General features: G+C 34.4%; 1 protein-coding gene across 11 annotated transcripts in view; it reads right to left on the bottom strand.

The window, feature by feature from the left end:
- Window positions 1-1,281: 1,281 nt before the first annotated feature.
- LOC143232287 (adhesion G protein-coupled receptor L3-like) overlaps window positions 1,282-26,862 on the bottom strand; it is a 70,258-nt gene continuing 44,677 nt past the window's right edge. For 6 of the 11 annotated variants that reach the window (XM_076467501.1, XM_076467498.1, XM_076467497.1 and 3 more), the window contains 11 exons: window positions 25,140-25,353; window positions 23,455-23,634; window positions 21,839-22,057; window positions 19,565-19,667; window positions 18,440-18,593; window positions 13,967-14,033; window positions 11,753-11,819; window positions 7,911-7,999; window positions 6,130-6,256; window positions 2,679-2,783; window positions 1,282-2,276 (listed from right to left, as the gene is read on the bottom strand). In XM_076467501.1, the coding sequence (XP_076323616.1) occupies window positions 2,211-2,276; window positions 2,679-2,783; window positions 6,130-6,256; window positions 7,911-7,999; window positions 11,753-11,819; window positions 13,967-14,033; window positions 18,440-18,593; window positions 19,565-19,667; window positions 21,839-22,057; window positions 23,455-23,634; window positions 25,140-25,353 (1,391 nt within the window). In that variant the 3' untranslated portion in view covers window positions 1,282-2,210. Of the gene's footprint in view, window positions 2,277-2,678; window positions 2,784-6,129; window positions 6,257-7,910; window positions 8,000-10,076; window positions 10,120-11,752; window positions 11,820-13,966; window positions 14,034-14,116; window positions 14,844-18,439; window positions 18,594-19,564; window positions 19,668-21,838; window positions 22,058-23,454; window positions 23,635-25,139; window positions 25,354-26,862 lie in introns of those variants that run through there. The other 5 variants (XR_013017478.1, XR_013017477.1, XR_013017480.1 and 2 more) reach the window with 5 other exon arrangements.

The following is a 26,862-nucleotide window of genomic DNA, read 5'->3' as shown; positions in this document are numbered from 1 at the left end:
CCAAAATGCAAACTTCAGAGACGAAAATATGATATATGTATATATATAGGCTTAATATATTCTTACTGAACAGACTAGTTTCGGAGAATTCACGGCTCTTCTTAGAAGAGTGAAGCAGATAAATATAGAATGTTTGTTTTTGAATTTCGCGCAAAGCTACACGAGGGCCATCTGCGCTAGCCGTCCCTAATTTTGCAGTGTAAGGCTAGAGGAAAGGCAGCTAGTCATCACCGCCAACTCTTGAGGTACTCTTTTACGAACGAATAATGGGATTGACCGTCACATTATAACGCCCCCACAGCTGAAAGGGCATGCATGTTTGGTGTGACGAGGATTCAAACCCACGACCCTCGGAGCGCCTTAACTACCTGGACATGAAGTACAGTATGTAACACATGGTGGTGAAATGAAAGCAGTATGTTTGTTTTAGATACATGTCTCTTTACTCCCCATTTATTGCCGAAAATATTTTAGGTGTTTGAAGTACATGTGATATAGTGTTATCCGTTATTATTTAGGGGTCTGGCGTTTAGGGTGCTCAATACACAATATCCGGGTAGCGGAATCGAATCTCGTTACCAAACATGCTTACCAATTCAGCCATAAGAACATTATAATGAGGCAGCTAACCCCATTCTTCTTTGGTAAATAAAGTATAAGAGTTGACAGTAGAGTATTATCTAGTTGTCTTCCTTCTAGTCTATCGCTTCGAAATTAGGGGCGATTAGCACAGATACTGTTGCAAGAGCTTTCCTCGGAATTCAACAAAAACTATTCAGGGGACTAACTGGTTATTTATTTGTATGTTAATATCAATTCCTCGAAAAATCGTGAATTCCAGTGAAAAAAAGATAACACAGAGACCAAACCTATTTTTCGATTCACTATTCCTACTTTAGCAAATTAATTTTCCACTTATTAAGTTGTATTGAAAGTATATTTGCTTTATTATTTTTGGTTTACTTTTTAAAATTGCTATGAATATTAATTTTCTTTGTTGTGTCAGTATGTAAAATTCATTACTAATTTGAATCTCCGAGGCTAACCAAAAACCATGAAAAACTAATGGAAGTGAGACTTAAAACCATATTTATGATCATACCCATTGCGAAAGTTCCACTACCTATTGAATCAATGTGTTACGGCCCTTGGATCAGTAATCAATAGATTCATACCCATTGTGACCGTTCTTGGGAGTGTTCACTGAAAATCATCTTACTTACGAAACACAAAAGCAGTGAATAATGGAAAATACACAACCGAAAAATTGTTAATCACAAAGAGAAGAAACTATGTTTATCACAAGTCTTGCCGAAAAAGTTTATACATACACAGACAACAACAAATATTTGTTACAATATTATTGTAATACCAACTTGTTTACTTGGTCTTGTTGCAACCAATGTTGCTGCAAAAGATCCTATAACAAATAAGTTTCTTTAATTTAATATTTAAATAATGTTAAAATTAACATTAATGCTTTATTTGTGTGTTTAGTGTCAAGCAGAAATCTATATATACATTGGACTATTTGTACCCTGCCTACTTCGGGTATCGAAACCTGATTTTAAGTGTGTTAAGCCTTCATAGTTACGCCGACTCATCGGACGGCAGTGCACTTACGTATTTTAAAGTACATAGAATACCTTTCAAATACTTAATGTTTAATATGAACCTGTCTAAGGTTACAGACACTAGTTATATGATATTATATTTTATCATTTCATATGTTTTGGTAAGTTTATATTGTGATAGGTGAAACGCTGAATTACACATCTTCCTACAGGTATCTGATAAAATTGTTTGGTGTTCTAATAAATCGATCACGATGTCCACAGAACTTGTGTCATACAAATTACATTTGTATATTTTTAAATTTAAATTACATTCAGTTTTCAGTTTGAAAGCGTTAAGTGTATTTTTATTCCACCTTAATAATCATTGTCTTATTTTTTGCAAAATATTTAAATATTTTGGCCAAGACTGTACTTTATACATGTATCTACAAAACTGTTAAGTAACAATAAGTATCTTGATGATTCTTCTGTGTAGTGATACAGTGGGAAGTGTGTGTAATTATTAACTTCTGTGTAGTGATACAGTGGGAAGTGTGTGCAATTATTAACTATTTTGTGTGTGTGTTTTTCTCACTTTTTCTCTGTGCCCAGCATTTTAATTTAAAACAATAGCAAAATTTCATCAACGCATATTTAAACAGGATTAGTCATGCTTAGCTCTATTGTTGTGGCACGCCTCAATCCTCCTCTTTTTGTGTGCTAAAAGAAAAATTTAGAGAGAAAATAACAATTATACTTTTTATGGAAATTCGAATAACGAAAACTTTTATAATTTACAAACTTCTCTAAATACAAAGAAACAAAATGACCAGCTTATTATTTTCAACAGCGTTTGTGTGTGTGTTGTTCTGAGTTTATGTAGCTTGGCTACTTAATTGTAAGTGTCTTGTGGTTGAAACAAAACAGCCACATAATGAAATCCTATTATATTTTGAAGTAGTTCGATTTGTGGCAATTAAAATATTTTGTAGTTCTCTGAGGCAATCAAAACTAGCAGCTGGATTCTAGCAGCTTTCAAAGGGCCATAACTATATGTATAAACGTCAACAACTATTATTTATTACGAATGTCTCTTCATGACTTACTTTACAGTTTACTTACCGTAAAATGTTGTGCCAGAGATACAGCGTTATTCATAATGGATTTGGAAATAACTAATCTACATTCTTTCTTCATTATCAGATGAAAAAGACAGATCCATAGGCCCTAAAAGAGGGATAATCATATACGTATACATTATGTGATACAGAATTTCACCAATAAGAGGATGAATATTCTTCATACAGTTATGACAGAAAGTGTTCGTACCCCTGCGTCGTGAGTAGTTTTTTCCTTATAACGTGAAAAGTATCACGATTAGGATAATGAAAGTATGGTATATTATAAATACAATATTAATACACATCTACATAAATTGTTATTTAAATTGAACGACAAATAAACTGTTTATAAACAAATAACCAAACATAGGAGAGCAGAAAGTGTTCGTGCGTCTATTTGAATAGTCAGTTATGTAGTCTTTCAGGTGAATTACTCGGCGCAATATCTCCTCATAGTCCTCCATGATCGTTTGATAGTACTCGACTGGTATTTTTTTCCATTCTTCTTTACAGAAGGCCTCCAACTCTTGCAAGTTTTTCAGATAACGCTGATGAACCCTGGTCTTCAACTCATGCCAAACGTTTTCAATTGGGTTGAGATCGGGTGACTGCGATGGCCACTCCAGAACGCTTATATGGTTCCCCTGCAACGAGGATTCCACATATTTCGATGTGTGCTTAAGGTCATTGTCGTGCTAGAAGATCCAACGACACCCAAGCCACAAGTTCCGAGCATCATTCTTGATATAAGTGCCTAATATATCAACGTACTTTTCTTTTTTCATAATCCAGTTGACGCGGTGAAGGATGCCTGTACCAGAAGAGCTGAAGGAACCCCATAGCATGATCGAACCACCTCCGTGTTTAACTGTAGGGACGGTGTTCTTTGGAAGATTTCGTTCCCCCTTCTTACGGAAAATATTGTGAACATCATTGCGGCCGAAAAGCTCGATTTTAGTCTCGTCTTACCAAATAATACACTTCCAATAGGTAAAGGGTTTATCTGCATGCTTTCTTGCATACGTCAATCGTGCTTCTAAATGAACAGGCTTTAAATATGGAGTTCTAAGAGGACGGCATACTTTGAACCCAGAAGAGCACAATATGTTCGTAACTGTAGAGGTGCTTACTTCAACCCCAGTTTTTCTTACCAGTTTCTGTATGTCATTACGTGTTAAACGAGGGTTGCTACTAACTTCTCTGAGAACTTTCCTCTTGGTTCTCTCTGGACATTTGGTGGGGCGTTCGGAACGGAGGTTAGCAGTTGATCCTGAAAGCTTAAACTTGGCAATTATGCTTTGAACAGTAGATTTCGGCACATTATTTTGTGTAACAATACACGAAAGAGACACACGAGACTTGTATTTTACAATAATTTGGCAAAATTTTTACGGGAATATCAGTTTTTCACACGTTCTGAAATGTACGTACACTTTCTGTCTCTCCTATTTTTGGTTATTTGTTTATAAACAGTTTATTTGTCGTTTAATTTACATAAAAATTTATATAGATGTGTGTTAGCATAATTTTTATAATATAACCCACGTCTATTATCCTAATCGTGATACTTTTTATGTTATAAGCAAAGAACTACTCGAGACGCAGGTGTTCGTACACCTTTCTGTCGTAACTGTAATGCCAGATACAATCAACAATGTATGTCTAAGCAATAAGTTTATGATGTTATAAAAGCATTTACGTTCAAGAAATTATTTTAAAACAACTATCAACTTATCTGTTTAAAAACACAACGTCTTACTTTTTTATATTCTTGTTTACGGTGATATTGCAACGGAAATGAGAAAAACTTATAACAGTACATTCAAAGCTACCGAAAATTCTTCAGGATTTTCATGATATCACTTAAACCTCACTTTACCTCAAACTTTGCTTTATACGGTAATGTCCAAGTTTGACCCTGAAGAATTGGGTGTGGGTGTTTTTCGTATAGCAAAGCCACAAAGGGCTATCTGCTCAGCCCACCGAGGGGAATCGAACCCCTGATTTTAGCGTTGTAAATCCGGAGACATACCGCTGTACTAGCGGGGGGCGACCCTGAAGAAGAAAAGTCCACTTTGCAAAAACGCTCGGGTCATAAAGAGAGAGTATCGTGCCAACAGGTTTAATATTTTGTGATAAAAAAGTGACGTTACAATACAGATTTGTTCATTACTGATTTTAAATAAAAGCTACAGTTTCAGAATAGGGGTACAGTGTAGTGTTAGAACAGGAGGTACTCTGTCAGAACAGGATCTACAGTGTCCGAATATGAAGTGCAGTGCCAGAACAGGATGTACAGGGTTACAACACAGTTTTAAACACGCCGGTGCAACGCACACTCAATTAACTAAATTCTAGCTATTGCATTGGTCAGTAGTATTCTGAAATACCGTTATTAACTGTCTCTGTATTTTTATTAAAGGCGAGCTGAAATTAGTGTACTTACAACAGTAAATGGCATATATCAGTATTTAACAATGATGTGCAAGTTTACGTTCATGAGTCATCTACAAATGCATTTGCAGTGACTGTAAAGCCAACTGATTTGGCAAAACAGAACGCCAGTTAAAGATAACGTCTATCAATATATAGGAGATTTATTCTGAGCCAGTCAGCCTCTCCTAATCCACGTGTTTCTCCATTTAACAGCGTGTTTCAAATACATCTGTTGCTTCCCGCAACTGAGTGTCTAGGATACCGTTAGTTCAATACTAGAATTCGTCAGAAGTACGAGACAATAAGAAACTAAGGTTTATCTGAAACCACATTTAAATATTTAGTACATAAAACTTATTCGAGTTAAGTAATGAACACCAAAACTGTTGAAGTATGTGTAATCAATATGGGTAACGTTTATGATAAAACTTATATTAACTGACAGATCCTTTTGTTGAACGAGAGGCTTCTCGCACACTAACTTGAGGAAGAGAAACGATTTATCTCAATTGTTGTCTCTATAATCCATCTGGTTTGAACTTTGGTGATGCCAAATAGGTAGTACTAGGTATCGAAACCTGGAATTTAGCATTGTAAGTCTGTAGACGCACCGCTGTGCCAGTGGAGGACTTTTATAGGACAAAATAGGCGTGATAGCCGACGATAGTCAATAGTGTTCTAGAACACAAGTGACTATAAAATTGCCCACGTGAATTCAAACCTGTCCTTTACAAACGCCATACAGATTAGGTGGGAGATTAAAAATAGGAAAGGGAGGGAGTGGAGTGTTGCACCGTGTTCTGTAGTTAATATACTGGGTTATAATTCTTTGCCATCTTTCAACATTCACCGTTCGTTTAAACTTACCAAAACAAAGACACAGCTGTGTATGAGTGTAAATAGGATAGGAAGTGGAAGTATCACAACAAAGTGTGTATAAAGCCAGTGTAGACTGTACAATAAAGTAAAATAACTGTTTCTCAACATGTCGTATATATACTGAAACTTTGACCTACCTGCAATGAATTTAAAATCGTGAATATGTACGATATAATAATTTTTTCCGTCTCAAACTGCACGTAACCTATCAACCAGGTAATTCCAAACAGAGGAACCAGAATTAACGTCCTACGAACCAGATTTCTGTGGGGAAGTGTATGTTTTATTAATACACTAAGTATGTGAACGAAAATTATGTTAAACCTTTTACAGTGACTTACACTTTTTTTTTTTTTTTTGCTATCAGTTTTGTCAAACTACATTCGTTTTATGGCAACAACCGCTGCAGTGGCGTATTTAAGATTATGTGGATCCAGGGGCTAATACTTTTTGTGAGCCATACATCCCATGTAATTTTACATAGAATAAAATTACCAATGGGCCCACATTAATACCATGGGCACTGGGGTTAAGCCCCCCTTAGCTCCTACCTAAATACGCCACTGCCACCGCAACTTATTCTATTTTACTTGTCTTCAAATATCAACCAAATATAGTTTTGAAAATTTTTTAACTATTCATCTACCAGTTTCATAGTAAATTTTTTACCCACCGAAAAGTAAATTGGCTGAAGACGCCTTTCAGAGTAGTCTTTCTTTCTTTTTTTTTTCGTAAAATAAAATAAAAATTATTTTGTTTATTAAAGAAAACACTGAGACCTTTCACACATAATCTATTTATGCAAACGAAAATAGGTAGTACCAGGTGACGAATAGAAAAGATAATATGACACTCGACGTTTCTCTAATGTCAACTTGGCGTTCACAGACGACAAGGAAGCTGAAGAATCAAACCTGTAGAAACAGAAAAATCCTAAATGCGGATTTCCTTCTCTTCTTCTACATTCACAAGTTTCCTTAAGTTGCTTGTACTTTTGTACCTTGTGATGCCAGGTTAACACTGACAAAACGTTGCAATATCATCTTTTGTTTTACCATCTTGTACAACCAGGTTTCCAAAAACCAGACTTCGATGCCCGTTCTGGGCATAGCACATAAGCCCACTGTATTGCTAGGTTCTTAAGAATAACAAAAACTGAAAGGGCGAGCATGATTGGTGCGACGAGGATTTGAACCGACGACCCGCAGATTACGAATCGAGTGCCTTAATCACCTGGCCATGTCCGGCCTAAACTAATTAGAACAGGCTCGTGAGAGGAACGAGGTCAGACATCTTGTTCGTCAGATGTCTTGAAATAATTTTATGCTTTTCAAGGATCAAAGTTCTGTTTATCTGCAAATAAGTATAAAGCTACACAACCCACTTTCTAGCGTTGTGAGGCCAAGTTTCAAGGATCAATACTTCAGAGGTTATATTGGGGGTCAACGTAACGCGTACAATAGCTGTCACTTTCTAAAGACTTATGAAAAACAGTTTAATTATTAAAAGTAAAGAAAAGCGTGAGCCTTAATTTAACAATGAAATATAATTCTGTGAAAGAGATTCATCTCAGGTATTAAATTTATTTTAAGCTATACAACACACTTTATAAAAGTGATTTTAGAAATATAAATTTATTTCAACTATCGAGTCTATTTAGCTGCGAATAATAAATTTATGACAGCGATACCACTTACGAAACTCTATGTTACCAAATGTCCTTTTGACTGTGGAAAACAAGTAATGATATGGGCATGCAAAAGTTCGATTGTTTTTTCATTTTCCGTTTTCTATAACGATGCACATAAATATTTTTAATTTATGTCGCAGTTTTAAGTTAGGCCAGTTTTCAGAGAGAAAATTTGAAAAAGGACCTTTTTGAAAAGTAGAGAAACTTTCCCTTCGAGTAACTAAATACCTTATTTCTATCAATTTCGAAGTTTCCTTACGAGAGATCTCGAGCCGGGTTGCAGACTTCAAGGTGAGAACCAATACCACCAAATTTATCTGGTCAAAGAACACATTTGTAAACATTATATAGAACAGAATATGAAATTCTAAGACTTGGTACTAAATCTTACTTTAGGGTTCTCTAGTTTTCATTTATTTTGTTGTTGGTAGTTCTGTGTGTTTTATTTTGTTGTTGGTAGTTCTGTGTGTTTCATTTTGTTGTTGGTAGTTCTGTGTGTTTTATTTTGTTGTTGGTAGTTCTGTGTGTTTTATTTTGTTGTTGGTAGTTCTGTGTGTTTTATTTTGTTGTTGGTAGTTCTGTGTGTTTTATTGTGTTGTTGGTAGTTCTGTGTGTTTTATTTTGTTATTGGTAGTTCTGTGTGTTTCATTGTGTTGTTGGTAGTTCTGTGTGTTTTATTTTGTTGTTGGTAGTTCTGTGTGTTTTATTGTGTTGTTGGTATTTCTGTGTGTTTTATTTTGTTGTTGGTAGTTCTGTGTGTTTTATTGTGTTGTTGGTAGTTCTGTGTGTTTTATTTTGTTGTTGGTAGTTCTGTGTGTTTTATTGTGTTGTTGGTATTTCTGTGTGTTTTATTTTGTTGTTGGTAGTTCTATGTGTTTTATTGTGTTATAATGGACTTATCGAGCGTTTTCACACATTTCATTCCCACAAACATTCAACAAATTAAGTTACTCAGGAAACGTATATTATTAAAACATTTTGGTAACAATACCATTCATAGACCTTTACGTTCCTTCCCATATATCAGATATAGACCAGACTATATTCATGTATCATCATATATAGATCATTCCACACACACACACGTACAGATATAGGTCACACATATAATACATATAGTTCACGCTGTATTCATATATCATCACATATAGATCATGTGGTTTCCATATGTTTACAGATACAGGTGGCATAACTCTGTTACACGGAAGTAATATTTTATTGACACATTATTATACGTTGATCAAGCTATTCACGTGTAGATCACTTCAGACATATTACATTCAGGCTATTAATACACGTAGATCACGTTATTTCAATCACACGTTATAGTATGTGGGTTAGATTTTTCAGTAATATCAGAACATAGGATGTCGCGTTGGTTTTTTATACATGTTCTATCGCAAGCTGTTTATCATGGCCACAGTTGTATTACAAGCACGTCAGAACATACAAAACATTGTAGTGGTGAGAACGCTTTAAAATATCATTCAACAATTTCAGTCAGTAATAAGTTATATACCGTATATAGAGAAACAAATGTAATGCTTTTCATTTTTCACTGTAGACTACAAAATCTAAAGCCATTCAAATGGAAAAGGTTGTTCCTTGTAATAGCTGTTAACTATTTCCTATCGTATATAGGCCACGCTTTTCTTATATTCATTACAATTCACAGGGGGGATAATCCATTTGTCCAGGGCTAATGAAACCTTATGTCGTAAAGCACGTTGTTGCTGTTATTTTGCCTTGTGCATGAGAAAGAAGAAGAGCCCATGCTGGCTCTCGACGTTAGTGCTTACAGGTTAGTTTTGACTAAAATTAAGGGTAACCTGACGCCAATGTTACATGTGATTTTAAATAACAATAAGCGTAGCTTGACACCAATATTACATGTTTAAAATGAGAGTATTGTTAATGTCCTGAGTTGTTTTCATCTACTTATCTGAAACAGTTATGTCCAATAGCGTCTTTGTTTAGTTTCTGGATTAATTTGATTGGGTGTGTCACAGTTAATATTTGTATCTTTTAAACCAGTGACGTTGCTATATGGGTAAATGGAAGGATGAGTCCCATGGGTCTACTAAAACTTGTATTTGAATTCACCTCAGTGAATATCCAAAATAATCTATCGTCTCTAGATTTAAAATTCTGTCCCCCACCCTCGATAAAATACCCTGGCGGTCTGTGGGACCGAACTCGAATAGTGTGTATGCCTTTCTAGTCAGGATTAATTTTATCTTCTCCATAGAACCAATTAACAACTCTGATGTGGAAGAGACACTCATTTTATTGAAGTCACAGCCATTGTGCATAGGATGTGGTCTCTAAAATATTGCATATTCATTGTATCATTCTTCAGGGCGTAGAATTTAATAAGTCTATCACTGCACATACCTTCCCCTAACGTGCTTCCGTCACTACTATGTGCGTGGTGTGTCTGTAAAAAAAAAAAAAAGCTGAATTTCATCCTAAAATCTCTCCAAATGAGATATGCTATTAACTAGTAGCACAGTTAATTTGTAAAATTAGTATTACTCCAATGCTATTGGTCCATTGGCAACATTACAGATTAGCTATTTTCATTAGGCGGAACGAATATCATCGATTATTCGCCATACCAATCGGCCTTGTTAAGATCATTTCTAAGGATGTCCAGTTTCGGCTGCAGACAGTTTCGGGTGAGGTCAACTACGATTTTAGTGTGCCTAGATAGACATGAGTGAAACATCCAAGTGTCTTCTTGGACTTCTAACTTGCATGTAATTCATGAACAATTTCAAACTTTGTGATACAGTGAAAAGTGAAAACAGAAGAACGTAGTGACCAATATATACAACATGAGCTGAACGGCTAATTATTTGCGTTACATATTACTTAACTGCTCGTTCAATATCTTACATAACAGTGGACTGGGGAGATGGTTGATACTATTTGTTAATATTTTGTAACAATAGTTGCACCTTGTCATAGTTATAATATTACAATGATGTTATTATTCGTAAACGGTTTTCTATAGTTGGTATGTATATTTTGTAACAATAGTTGCACCTTGTCATAGTTATAATATTACAATGATGTTATTATTCGTAAACGGTTTTCTGTAGTTGGTATGTAACCTGATGTATTCTTCACACATAAGCTATGCTTGTAACACATGTGTTAGGCAGATTACGCTCTTTATGCACACTTCATCAGTCACACAGTTCATCCTTATTTACGAAGTTATATCTTACCATGAATCACTCTTGTATTCTGTAAGTTGGATCTTTTTATCTATATAACACCCTTAAGGTTGGTAAATAATATTTCCGTGTCATCCTTGCATTTAGTAAATCATACATTTCTATATATTTCGACATTGCATTTTGTACGTTATATTTTTTGTGCCCTTCCACTTAGTACATTACATCATTCTATGTGTCACTCTTGTATTTATTACATTACATCTTTCTACCTACATATCACCCTTATATTTAGTACATTTTGCTATCTACATATCACCCTTATATTTAGAACATTTTGCTATCTATATATCACCCTTATATTTAGTACATTTTGCTATCTACATATCACCCTTATATTTAGAACATTTTGCTATCTACATATCACTTATATTTAGTACATTTTGCTATCTATATATCACCCTTATATTTAGAACATTTTGCTATCTACATATCACCCTTATATTTAGAACATTAAATCACTTATCTATGTACGCCTTTGTTTTTAGTAAGTTATATATTTTTTCTACAGCTTTTAGCACTAATGATTCTTGAAATTAGCAGTATCTTAAGATTATAAACAAAACATATTTTACTATATTCCCCTTGATATAAAACATGGTAATCAATAACTAAATGTGGGAAAATGTTTTAAAGGTTAGTTTATAAACATTACTTTTAATGTTCTTTTTAAGGAATATTTCATGAATATTTAACATAAAATAATGCTTAAACTAACCAGATTGCTTTTACTTATTTTATAATAGTATAAGACATTTGTATAAGATCAATACATGTATACGTGTAACTATCACCGACTTGTTTGAGATCATAAACCACACTTGTTACCAATATAATAAAAGCTGTTGGTCCTGCAAAGCTCCATATGAGACCATTTTCACTTGTCAGCCAGCAACTAGTTGACAAAATAAAAGAAAAAATACTATAATCTACAAACCTGTAGATACTTGTGAATACGAAAAACTGTTATTATTATATTAAACTAACACAATACTTAAAACAAGAAACGTTCTATGGTTCTGTATCGTGATACAACTAGAATTATGTTGTGGAAAAAAAGACAAAAGAGGCCCATAAATTAAACAAGCTATATTTCATTAAATTAATTCTTTGGTGAATTACCTTAATCGTTAAATGTTGGAATAGGGAGGTTTTGTAAAAAATCATGTCGGTATAAAACTTCAGACTGAACGTGGCGTTGCCACACTTTATGTCTGTTTCGTGTAGAAAATAAAGCAGTGGCGACAGTTAAACTTCCTAAACAACAACAGTGAGATGAAGTACGGATTACTTCCTTTATGTTTGATGTTTGAATAGTGTGATAAAAAATAAATAAAGCTATGCTTGCTAATATCTAACCTAACAGCTGATGCTTTAAAGCGCACTTGATTCATTTCAAACTGAAAGTGTTAAGTGCTTCAAATATACTGGTTCTCACTGGGAGATACCGGCTCTGGTTGGTCACGAAGAGGTTTACGCAATACCGATAACTTTCATATACTGAAGTTAGTAGCTGTGATATCATGACCGCTAACACATCCAAACACGCGTCACTTACTGTTGTAGTTTCATCGTGATAGAAAGTCTCTGTCGTGTACAAGAGTAAAAAACTGTATTGCAAACTGACGGTCGCGGGTTCGAATTCCCCTTACACCAAACATGCTCATCTTTTTAGCTGTAGGGGCGTTATTATGTGACAGTCAATCCAACTATTCGTTAGTAAAAGAGTAGCCCAAGAGTTGGTGGTAAGAGGTGGTGACTAGCTGCCTTCCCTCTAGTTTAAAACTGCTAAATTAGGGACGGATAACGCAGATAACCTCGTGTAGCTTGGCGCGAAATTCAAAACAAACACATTTCACTTAGATTGGCGCGCGTGTCAACCAGCCCCACAATGAATAATTTGCATGTAGTTTTTAAAGTCTTAAAAGAAAGCTATACATATAATATAAAAACATTTACATGCAATTTGATAAATCTTAATTAATGCTTACACGTTGCAAAAATATAAAGAAAGTCAATTAATATTCTTGTAAATTCCATATCGCATGACTCACTTTCCACTGTTTTCCTGTGATTTTTTTTAAACATTTATTTTCAAATTGCGTTTGTAGAGATTATTTCTAGGGTAAACGTGTTGCTGGATTATCACCTCTCATTAGTGTCTCTTTACTAGACCAGTTAGCCTAGCGGTATTTGACATACTTATTTGGAATTACGTTTTTGTTTGTTATTAAGCAGATGTCTATACAATGTGTCCACTAACAGTATGAAAACCCGGATTTTAGCATTGCAAGCCCCAAGCCTTCCCGCTGAGCCACTGGGTAAGGGGGAGGAGGGACTTTGGGATTAGGAAACATCTACATGGGAAGAAGAACGGGGCGATCAATGCAGGAGGGTTTTACATACCATAACGGTTTATATAAAATATTAGTTTCAGGCTCACTTAACAATTAGAAATGAAGAATCAAGTAATTTGTGTGTGTGTGTTTCAACACAACATTTTTGCAATACAACTAAATGCAAATAATTTTCGATAAAAGTGGAGAAATTCTGCAATGTTAGACGCTATTTTTATTTGCTACCTATAACGATGAAGTTTAAAAAATGGGAATAACGTATTTAAAGAATGTTTTAGTTGTTAGGCCCAAGGCAGTACAAATACAAGACGTTGATATGGAGAAACGGTAGAGATGCCACTTACATTATATTTTAAACTCTCAAAACCGTGAATGTTCCAAATAAAATTTAACATCCAATTAGTTAGAGTTTATTTGGTAATTTATTCTGAATATATTTTATTTTAAATTACTTTTAAAATAATTACTGTCATAGCTTCTGTTTCAAGTGAAGAGAATCGCTCATTGAAAATGTTACTGTTAAATTGCATTATTTTTAATTTGTAAAGCTTGGACACATTTCCTTACTCCTCTGGTCTAATTAATACCTTCATAAATTTGTAACTAGTTTCCCAAACGTGTATAACACAGTAAAATATATGCATAACATGCAATTATTAGTGGTATTAATAACACGTAAACTTACTATTTCATGGATGCATAATTAGAATAACTTGTTCCAAGAGAAACGCCAACGATAATGATTGGTACACCTAATGGAAAACAAATCGTGTGTTTAGTTGCACAGATAATTTTGTTTAATATATTATTATTTATATTTTGTTAAATGTTATCTGTGATCGGTTTGAAATCCTACGAATGTTACTTACCAAACAAAATCAAGTCACTTATGACTATTCTGTCAGTTAAATAAGCGTCTCTCTCAGTTGGGAAAGAGTTTCCCTCTCTATCGTTATACAGTGAAACAGAATCTTGACTTGTAGAAAACTGAGTCCAGTAAATGAAACTCAGTATATATATATGAATCCGTTACTCTTTTAATAGACAATAAAATAGAATAGTGAGTTGTAGAAAACTTAGGCTGTGCCCTTATTCTATAAAGTAAAGTAGCTTGTGCAAGCGGTGTTTTTTGTTTGTTTCTCTATAATAAATATTTTCCAATTTCTAGGCCTGCAACAACAATGAAACTTTCATTGATTCTTGGGAATGCTTCAGAAAGTTTCTCAAATCTCTTATTTTATTCATTTCCGTTTTATATACTTGTAATAGTCGCTTCACGTTTTCTCTCTTGTTACTGTCTTGACGTCAACTTCACGAGCTCTGGTTGACTTGAAACTTTCAAGGGTTCCTCTTATGGTTTAGATCTCCAGGATAAATAGAAATAAATTAAATATTACATTGCAAGTATAAATACACTATAACACTATGTATACAGACAATGGTCAATAGGGTTGAATTTCTGGAAGCCTTTATTTCACTACTCAATAGACATGCATCGTGAATGATGACCACGCACGCCGTTCCTCCAATCCCGAGAAACCAAATACATAAGTGCTGTGATTCTGAAATTCATAATAATAATTACTAACTTTACCATCAGAATTAATAACTTGTAGGGTCATATAGTTGACCAAGTAGGGACATGTTTCTGAGAATCAGTTTTCGCGTGTTTCAATCTATAAAGATTTATCAAGAGGAAAATTTGAAAGTTACTTTAAAAGATACAGTAGTCGAAATGTTATTCAAGCAATATTTAAAGGAGATGACCAAATACATGTAAAAAATGTTTTCGTGAAACACTAGAAATAGGGTAGTCATTCTCCACACACAAACTGTTATTAGAATGAAAATAACTTTTATATAACATGTTCATAAAACATTTATTTAAATATAATTTTGAGAAGAAAAATTAATGATTAGTTCCCGTCATATATAAATATACATATATATATCATGTACATTAAACTAACAATAACTGTAGGTAACTACATCTTGAACATTCCTTCATCACATACGACATAGAAGTTTTCAGTGGATTCAACAGCGTGATCATAATTCAGGAAAATCATAGTTAATATGCAACCTCTTTAGCATATGGTAAAATAAATTACTTCAGTTTAGATGCATTTAAAATAGAACGTAGGGAAGGAATGCATACCTCCCCCAAAAAAAAGTTTTTATTTCTCCATCAGAATTTCGCTTACTATTTCAGATTAACGTACAGCTTATCTTAGTTTGTTTGTTTTTTTTGTTTCGCGCAAAGCTACTCGAGGGCTATCTGCGCTAGCCGCCCTTAATTTAGCAGTGTAAGAGTAGAGGGAAGGCAGCTAGTCATCACCACCCTATGTCAACTCTTGGACTACTCTTTTATCAACGAATAGAGGGATTGACCCTTACATTATCACGCCCCCACGGCTGAAAAGTCAAGCATGTTTGGTGCGACGGGGACGAGAAACCCACGACCCTAAGATTACGAGTCGCATGCCTTAACCCACCTGGCCATGCCAAGCCCTTATCTTAGTTCTAATTACAGTACGTTGCAAAGTATTCGCCTCCTGCAAAGTTTCAACATTTTCTTAACGTCTGAGATTGCAATCATGAAACTTTCAACTGGAACTTTATATTTAGAATCTACACAATATGCTCCAAATGTAGGAAAGTTAAAAAATGCTGATATTATGTAAGTTAGATTTTCAAAGGATTTAGAATATACTCAATTGCATAAATATTCATCCCTTTTGGACAGAAACCTTAAATCAGTTTAGGTGCGAAAGATTAGTTTGTGAGGTCACACAGTTAATGTAATCAAAATGGTTTATCTGGACTTCAGAGTAAAAGCATCTCTTTGTTTGTTTGTTTTTTGAATTTCGCGCAAAGCTACTCGAGGGCTATCTGCACTAGCCGTCCCTAATTTAGCAGTGTAAGGCTAGAGAGAAGGCAGCTAGTCATCACCGCCCACTTGGGCTACTCTTTGACCAACGAATAGTGGGATTAACCGAAGTATTATAACGCCCCTACGGTTGAAAGGGCGAGCATGTTTGGTGCGACGGGATTCTAACCCATTATCCTCATATTACGAGTCTAGCGCCTTAACAACCTGGCCCTGTCGGGCAAAAAGCATCTGTTCAAGGCACAACTCACACAATGATACAACAAACCTACCAAGGAGCTTTCCAAACAATGTCAGAAATAAATTGGTAAAGAATCACAGGTTAAGATAGTCACAAGAAAAGTCACTGGTTATCCCTTTGACAGTGGTGAAGTTCATCATTATGAAGTGGAATACACTTCATATATTATTAGATTATAATTAATTTTTAGAAAAATATTCGAAAAAATTAGATATGATTACTACCCAGATCGGGCTGTTTTTCCAAACTAAGCAAATATACAAACAAGAAACTGATTAGTGATGTCACTGTGAAGGTAACAGGAACTTGGAAGGACTTGCAAAGTTCCATGTCTGAAATGGCATTCAGTGTTCATGTGACGATAATATCCCGGTCCTTACATAAAGATGGTCTGTGTGAGGTGGTCGCAACATCACGTTATGGGAATACTTTTCATCAGCAGGGACTGGGTAGCTTGTTAGGATTAAGGGGAAAATGGATGGTACAAAGTATAGGCGAATCATAGAGGAAAACCTGCTTGAGTGAAACAAGAATCTAAAATTGAGTCGAAAATACATACTTCAGTAAAACAATGACTTGAAGCACAGGACCAAAGCCACACTGAGATTGGTTTGAAAGGAAGAAAATGAATGTTCTGGAATGGCTCAGTCAAATTCCTGACTTGAATCTAACAGAAAGTGGTGAGACATGGATATTGCATTCCAACAATATCAGGGTGAGAAATTTTTTGCCAAGAAGAATTGGCAAAAGTTACACCACAACATCCTTTAAAGCTGGTAAAGACCTATCCATAAAACTCAGTTATAATTGCTGCCAAAGCTGCTTCCACCAAGTACTGACTTTGGGGACTGTATCAGCAAATGTCTGTTTATATATTTTCTCTGCAGGTTTTGCTGACCTTCAATCTCCTTCCACATAACAATGTTATGTTTGATCATTAGAGTTTCAAATAAGAACAAGGTCATTAAAAATTGTTTACATTATTTCATCAAAAGTTGAAATTAATGGTAAAGGGTAAATACCTTTGCAGGGCACTATGTGTTTGTGTGTGTGTTTAAGCGCAAAACTACAAAATGTGCTATCTACGCTATGTCCACCACGTGTTTCAAAACCAAGTATTTAGTGAGTAAACACTCAAGTTTACTGTTGAGTTGGTGGGGGATATCTAGTTATGTCATATCTCTATGGGACTTGTCGGAAATGTAGAAACTCTTAATTCTTTACAGAATATTGTCACACACTCCAATCTGTAGTGTTTGGTTTGTTATGGAAATCCATGCAAAGCTACCCACAAGCCGTCCATACTATCTTTACTAATTTCGAACTGGGCTATTCTGATCTAATGGTGGGATTTGATGCACCCATGAATCCAATCAAAGTGTAGAAACATTAATCTTCGGACTCACAGTCAGCACGATAACAACAGGCCACACCCTCTAACTTTTAATGTAGAGCAAAATGAAATTATACATAGACATAATGACCATAACCCGTAGAAATTTTCTGTGAAAGTAGGAGATATTTTGAATATTTTAACACAATAATGTTTGTAACGTGTTAAAGTATAGCTATAGACAGACGTACTAATTGTAATCTGTAGGGTAAATATGCTTTATGTAACTACACTCACTTCTGTATGTTGTTTGGTCCTGCGGTGCAGCTTTGGATTTAGGATCTGGGTATAAACTCATGTCATTATCATAAAATATCTCCCTTGTGGTGTAGCATTGTAGGAACGTACGTTGCTCCTTGTGTCAGATGTGGGTATACGTTACATCACCTACATTAGAAGTAGATAAGCGTCATTTATCAGAGTATACTCTTGATTACATTATTGTATTCCCCACACTGTTGTGGGCGCGTTATAAGAGTGGAAGTCAATATTTTAACATGGATGATAGGTGGGATGGGTGCTGCTGACTGGCTGTCTGGTTGGAATAAGGGACGGCGGCAGATAGCCTTGGTAGTTTCATAAATACAAGACATACCGAATACTGTAACGTAGTAAAGATACTAGAGGTACTAACCATAACCTACAGCATAGAAATATCCCGTGTAACTACGAGACATCCTGAAGACTTTGACAACCAACAGGTACATGTGTACTCCCTCCAAAAACATCCACATGAAAGCAGCCATATAAAAGAAGTGGAGTGAACCGGCTATGGTGTAACACCAAACCTGCAGTTAAATATTATTGATTTATCAGTTAATAGTTCGTTAACGCAAAATAGAGATATCCTATTTACGTTAGTGGTTAACTGTTTTATTTAATATAATTTAAAATATAAAAACTTAAATACTTATATATAAATCTACAAATAGAAGTAGTTTATTCTAAATTTTTTCCACTTTCCTAAGATTAAAACAATTAATTCAAATTGTGTTTACTTACAGCATTATATAGATATAATTTCTTGTTATTTTACTCATGAAAGGTTCCTTCTTCGAAACTGTCACCAGATTTCGTTAACGAGATTATTAACAAGCAAAGGTTTTATAAAGCGTCATCTGTGTATATATTTGTAAACTGACTAACAACGATTTATAAGCATGATGTGCTTCCATACACAACTATGTATACATTTTTAAACAAACCACAGCATTGGTAATTATTGCACAACTTTCCATGATTAATCACTAAACACTTCACAATGAACTAAGCGACTTTTAATAAAACAATGATTAAAAACTAACTGTAAATTTAATTATTAATAAATTAATTTTGAGGTGTATTAAAGGACCTTTTCCTCAAATAAATCTTTAGAAATGATAAATTTGTTAGTTCTCGAGAGAAGTCAATTACAGTTATTAATTATTATATAAATGAACGGTCAGTAAGTGATATATTCTGAAATGATAGCATTAGTAGTACTAATTTTAATTATGCGTTCGATTTAGCCTTACATTTGATGGATTCTCCCAGTTGTCTTCTCCAAATTGCTAAATTTATTTTTTGATATGACTGCTGCATTTCTTTTAAAAACTTTCAAAACTTTATTGCAGAGCAAAACACAAAAAACACACACACAAAATTTCGACTTCACCAGCTTCTAGTTATATATTTAGCTGGCCAGTTATATTCTTTAAATTATATCATTACTTCCTCTAATAATAATTTGATATATTTTCTCTCATAAACCAGTACTTACGCGGTTTTCCGTTCTTTCCAACGCACCAATTACTAAGATGTTTCCTCCCAAGAGACAGAAACACAAATTGCGGTGAATAACCAATGTTCGCCCTGAGAGAGGCCTGAAATAAATGAGACGTGGTGTTTATACGATTTAAGAAATATATATATTCATTTAAAAACTGTTGCGTTCGATAAGGATACTTCAGTATATTTGTAGTTGCTTTTTAACAATAGTAAAGACGACATATGACTGGATTTTGGAATAAATGATTGTATAACCTGAAATAACGGTATGTCTTTCTTATTGAAATTAGTATTTCAATTAAATGTATACTGAAAAATTTCACGCTGGGTCATTCTTCACCTTTACGTGCCTTCTTTTTATTGTAAACTTCAGAGTTTGGAATCAAATAACAGCTTATTGAAAAATATCGACAAAATTATGAGTCTGCCTTTAGCATGTTTAACACGCACGATGTCCAAAAATGTGAAAAAGGAAGTTACTATTGTACGAATAAACGTTATTGGTAAAATCTGTTGTTCTACTGCTACACTACGAAACATTAGGGCAGAATTTTTTTTATTTTTTTCTACCAAGGACGTATTTCCCAATTACAATGTTGATAAAATCATTGGGAAATATGAGTAGAAAAGAATGCTTTTCCCCACCCCACGGCTCAGCGATAAATTGGGGCTTATAACTCTGAAAGGTTCGATCTCATTTGTAGTTTTGTGTTTAACAACAAAGAAGCTGAAAACAGCCATCACAGATGCTCAAAAGTACAATGTCTGTGTTTAGCACTTATATATATATATACATATGTGTGTAGTTCTCAGTGAATCCTTCATCACCCAACAGTGCAATGGATTGGATAAAAAGAATAAAACTCTTCCAAGAAGAAGGCTTTCTTCATAGAAGCAGATAAAAATCACAAAATCAAAACGTCTAGAATTGCAATACGAATCGAAACCACATTCAAGTGGGTTTCTCGTCATCGAGATACAAGTTTTATTAAGAAAATTAACATTAAAAAAATACTGTCTGTGTCGTATTGTCTCACATAAAAGAGAACAATAATGTACACTGGATCCTATAATAATAAAACACTTGCAAATTTATTCTTATTAAGTGGCACTTAAACTGGTTTAAACATTTGGAATTGCTAATTTTCATTCAAACAAACAAGGGAAACTTTGCGCATTCAGAAACAAGAGTTCAGAAGAGGATAATTGGGACAGATCCCAACCATACTTAACATTTAAAAAAATACGTCAATATATAAACCAGTTTCAGAAGCTAAAATCCGTGAAATACTTGAAGTTTACCTATTAGAATGAGTAGAACTTTTGGTATTTTCTCATAATGTAATGGTGTAGGTTAGTGGTTTATGTCATATTAATCCTTTGGCTGTTACTGGTGGCCCAAAATTTACTTAAAAAACAAAAAGTTGTGAATGCCATAGCGGAACTAATTTTTTCTTTATTTTTATTTTGGTATGTGAAGTTGTTCTATAAAATAAATGTTCATGATTTCATGTTACAAGCGTCGTTAGCACCGTCCAAAGCAAAGACATTCCTACCTCCAAGTGTAGAGTTCTATCACAGCACATTTGTCAGTCCACACTTTATAAATGAATTGTTACTCAAACGAAAATACATATATATTTGACAACTTTTTGGTGATGTGATAAATTCAAGTTAAGGTGATTTAACTTTAACAACAGGATAGGTCCAACAAGATATTTATAACGAAATAGTATGGAACTGTTGAGTAACTGGATACATGAAAATGATCTAAAGTGAGTGGGTATAATGATATGTACAATTTAACAACCTTTATTACAATACACTCTACGTAAGCACAATGTGTATATTTCCTCTTATACATGTGGGACAGGTGCTTGTACTGATCTATGTAAATTCATTTCAAACTTATCAGTGCGAGTTCATTTATCAGACTGTTTAAATTCAACTTTCCTTTACGTTACAAATTACATGGGGTTTATGCAGAATGACTAGTTATACCCACGTGACCGGTCATTTTGATTCAAGTATAGGGGAGGCCATAACCTCCAGATACTACCTGAATTACTATTGAAGGGCACTGCGGTCTACGTTTATAACATTACAACCATTATATTGTTATAGGTAGTGTACTTATATATCACAACTATACGAAATTCATCCTAAGATTCAGTTAATTCAAGAATCTAAAGTTAGCATGTAAACATGTACTAACTACTCTTCTTTAAAACAACTTTGTTAACTCCAGTTTACAAACTGAACTCACCTGAATACGTTAAACACTATAAGGCAGACAATTAGACTCAATATGGAACAGCTGCATCCTATGATAGAAACAATCTCCAGGGCTTTGGGCAGTTTTATATTCCCGAATATATCGTGCACATCCATAATAACAGCAAAATTTGTTAAATGAGTGCACCGACAAGTTGTGTGAGTGTCACTTTGGAGTACAACATCACAACCAGAAACATCCCAATAGCCCCTGCAATAAAGAACATAAATTGGCAATAAAGGCACAGATATCTGGTATAATGTATTAATTATTCACTCGAAACAGTTTTTACTTTAATACTTTTTAGGTTCTCTACTGTTTGGAGCTTCTCAAACCTAATAATACTTTATAGATAAAAAGTCACAAAGTTTTGAACCTAAAACAGAAAGAGAATAGTTTAGTTTTACCATAAATACCTTTAAAAAGCAATATAAAAACGACTATACACACACATAGAAACATCGTCAACAACAAAAAACAGTCATAAATACCAACAAACTACAAAACCTTACACTGCTGCATACCATATATTCCTGATATCAGCGACAAAGTAACCAGCATTTGAAAAAAACAACATAACAAAACACAAGATTCTAGTAAACACCAAATTTATTCAAAAACCAGGTACAAACTCAGTCCATATTATGTAAAAGCTACACTAACAAACACAACACCAACATTATTTATAAAATACAATGCAACAACTGCCACGACTTCTTTGTTGGAGAAACAAGCAGAAAAATGGAAGCCATAATCAAAGAACGTACACACAAAAAACAACAACTTTTACACGTTTTTGAACACTGCAAATTAAATAAACACAACCTAACCACAGAAAACAACCAGATATTAAGTAGGGAAACAAATATAAACAAACGCAAAATCAAAAAAAGCCCTACTGATACAGCAACTAAAACCAAAATTAAACCAATATGAAGGAAAACCTTTATACCTATACTAATTAATAACCGGACATCTAACTACAACGCCTCCTACAATCCCGTACTCGTTTATACTCTCGTCCCTAAGACATGTGTCCAGCAACGGTCAGTAGCAAACTCTCTTTGTTAACCTGAAGATGACCTAAGAAGGTTCAAACGTTGTTCTGTACTTCATTTTAATTAAAGTTTTAATACCCATACCAGTCATCTTGATAATACATTTTTATTTCAAGTGGGTTTCTCGTCATCACGAAATACTTGATATGATTTCATACTAAAAAAAGGAATTAGAAAAATAACAACAACAACATTGCAAGCTATAAACTTTCCGAACGTATTATGAAGTATGCAGTTAAATAGTTTTCTTACTAAATGCTGTCAAACTAGCCGTCGGATGGCGCATTCAAATTATGATACACTAGAAGAGGCAGGAAGTGGGCCGACTAAGAAAACATAATTAAAATTAGTATAATAAATTTGATTACATGTTGCAGAATGTATTACAACAGTTTGGTCAAATCGTAAAGTAAGTAACTATATTTTTAATTTGCATACAGCTGTAAGATTTGTCCTTTTTAACCGTGAAATCATTTCAAAATAAGTTAACAAGATAGCTTAACATTGTACACAAGTTCATAATTTAGAGTAATGAGATACAATACTTACTCTCTGTCTAACGACCAAAATACACACGAAGGCTTCTTTGAAGGGTTGTTTAAATGTTGCAACGTGATGTTAACGCCATCTGAGAATGTTACATTTTTTCCCTTATTCTTCAAGCTAGTCCCTACGACTGGAGTGTTAAGCCTTGTTTGGCTGCTAATATTCCTGGGAAGCTTGCAAGAGCTATTAAAAATATATATATATAATTTTATTAATAAATGATAACGAAGTTCGGAACGATTTTTGCTAAAGACGTGATTCAATAATAGTATCAACAGTGTTGAAAGATTGGGGCTTAATCAGTGAAGAATGCACATTCAGTTAAAAGGACAACATTCATAGCATTTCAAAAACCTTTGTCGATTGTAGTCTACAACAAACATGGCCTACAACATAATGATTGGACTAATTAGATTAAATGGATCTCAAAAGCCAGGCTACTAGAAGCACTGCTGTGTTCTTCTAAAAAGCATCTAATTTTGAGAGATTTACATAATGTAGGCAGTTTGGGGTTGAGATTGGGTTGTGTCAGAAAAGATAATTTCTAAATTCTGACTTGTCATTTGTTATATTTGAGGTATTTCTTAACTTTTCACAATGTAATGCTTTCAAAATCAATTTGATAAGTCAAACAGAACAAAGTGTGTGCAATTTATCAACACTAGGAGGAGAGATAGTAAAATACAGCCGTTTCGCGTATTGAACTTTAACATGTTATTTCACTTTAAATTGTACTATATCTTGGAAAGTCGTGGTTACTATTGAAACTCTTACATGTGGTAGTTTCAAATAACGGAATTGTTTACAGTCCAAATTCGCTTGTTCTGTTCCTCTGAACTGGCATGGGATCGAATCCCGCCGCACAAAACATGCTCGCCCTTTCAGCGGTGGGGGCGTTATAAAATGACAGTCAATCCAACCATTCGTTGTTAAAAGAGTAGCCGAAGAGTTGGAGGTAGGTGGTGATAACTAGGTGCTCTTACACTTCTAAATTAGGAACGACTAGCGCAGACAACTCTCGTGTGGCGTTGCACGAAATTTAAAACAAAACAAATCTGTTTCTTTGAAGATGTTATATTTTATGTCTGAAGCCTTCTCACCCAAGGAATGGACTCAAACAAAAATTTATGACATTACTTATAATGGCTCGGCATGGCCAGGTGGTTAAGGCACTCGACTCGTTATCCGAGAGCCGTGGGTTCGAATTTCCGTCACACCAAATACCCTTGCCCTTTCAGTCGTGGGGGTATTATGATGTGACGGTCAATCCAACTATTTGTTGGTAAAAGAGTAGCCCAAGAGTTGGCGGTGGGTGGTGATGACTAGCTGCCTTTTCTCTAGTCTTACACTGCTAAAGTAGAGACGGATAGCGCAGATAGCCGTCGTGTAGCTTTACGCGAAATTCAAAAATCAAACCATTACTTATAAAACTGTATATAATGTTTAATGTGTGTTACTTACATTTGTGGCTAAATCTGAAAATTATTGAATAATTCTAACTGAATTCAAAGTCACCCAGCAACCACACTATGGGGTATATTTTTAAAAAACAGTTTCTAATTAAAAATAAACAAAAACTCACGAGTTACAGAATAGATAAATGATTTCACCTGTCTTGCTTCACTTCATAAGGTGGTATTTTATACAAAATATTGTATATCATAACAATCGAAAATGTTATTCGATACCTTTCAGAACAAGTTTCTCCAAACACCTTGTTAACTCCACTGTACCGTGTATATACCAAAGGAATCCCCTCTCCCTCCTCAAGTGTATTTACAAACCCTTGAGGAAGAAGAACAGAAGCGGAATGAGTGAAAGTTGCAGACATTTGATCGTTCAGAGGTAATCGGAGTGTTTTGTTAACATAGTCTTCTCGTACGATCTTGGCGACTTCTAACACTGGAACACAAAAAAACAAGAATAATTTTAGTATGCTTCTTAGAAGTCGAGAGCTAAACTATTCAAAATATAATTATAATCAGGGTTTTGTTTTTACCAAAAATTCAATCCAACGAAATATCTTGTTATTAGGTATTTGTACATCATTATATTATATCGTTCTATATATAACCTGAGAACATTCAACAGTCCAGCTGAAACTGACATGCTCTCTTCACTTCACCGTGATGGAAATTTTACCTTAAAAACATATAAACACACATTTGACAGTGAGCTGATATAATGAGCATCTAAGAACCACAATTTCTAACTAGATCAATTGGTTAAGAATCTGTGTATCACCAAATAAGCGAGCTAATGAGAGCAGGTTTTCCTCAGTACCATAGTTCACAACTTGAACTATTATGAGTTGGTGTTCCTCAGCATGTTCACAGTCTGGGCTAATGAGAGCTGGTATTTCTCAGTACTATGGTTCACAGCTTAATGAGAGCTGGTATTTTTCAGTACTATGGTTCACAGCTTAATGAGAGCTGGTATTTTTCAGTACTATGGTTCACAGCTTAATGAGAGCTGGTATTTTTCAGTATTATGGTTCACAGCTTAATGAGAGCTGGTATTTCTCAGTACTATGGTTCACAGCTTAATGACAGCTGGCATTTCTCAGTACTATGGTTCACAGCTTAATGAGAGCTGGTATTTCTCAGTACTATGGTTCACAGTTTAATGAGAGCTGGTATTTCTCAGTACTATGGTTCACAGCTTAATGAGAGCTGGTATTTCACAGCCTAAGCCAATGAGAACTGATAATGATCAGTACTATATTTCAAAACTTGGACTAATTAGAGCTAGTATTGCACAGTGTTATAGTTCACAGATTGGACTAACAAGAGCTGCGTTGCTCAGTACATTATAGTTCACACTGTAAACTAATGAAAACTATTAGTGCTTAGTACTATATTTCACAACTTGGATTAATTAGAGCTGGTATTGCACAGTGCTATAGTTCACTATATAATTTTTACAGTAGAACATCCACGTACTTTGTGTTTTCTGCTATACAAGGAAACAAGTGCTATATTATCTATACATTCAGTTAGCTTGAGCTAACGATAGCTCGTATTGTTCAGTACTGTAGTTCACAGCTAATAACAAGGTAGGTTTCTAACCTAACGTTAGATCTTTCTCTTAAAAACTTCAACCTTTTACTGATTCGCATACAGAGCAAAAGTTACATAGCTCAGTCTGTTGCTCTCATCAATTAATAAATTATATATATTTGTCTGTCAAGTCTTATCAACTAAGGGATGACTCAGCTAATAAAATACAACTGGAAATGATCGTTTGTTTTCAGTCTAATTAAGCCGTTTTTATATCCTTCTATAAAAAGAGAGTTGTAAACTTTTTATCACAGTAATGTAATAGTGTATTAGTAAGTTATTAATGCTTCTACTCGTTATTAGCGTATAAGCCGTTTAAGTTATTTTGGTATATTGATTTAAAAAAACAACG

The sequence above is a fragment of the Tachypleus tridentatus genome, chromosome 11 (genome assembly GCF_004210375.1).
Source record: "Tachypleus tridentatus isolate NWPU-2018 chromosome 11, ASM421037v1, whole genome shotgun sequence".
NCBI lineage: Eukaryota > Metazoa > Arthropoda > Merostomata > Xiphosura > Limulidae > Tachypleus > Tachypleus tridentatus.
The sequence above is the reverse complement of the archived record's forward strand: the minus strand, read 5'-3'. Positions and strand labels throughout refer to the sequence as shown.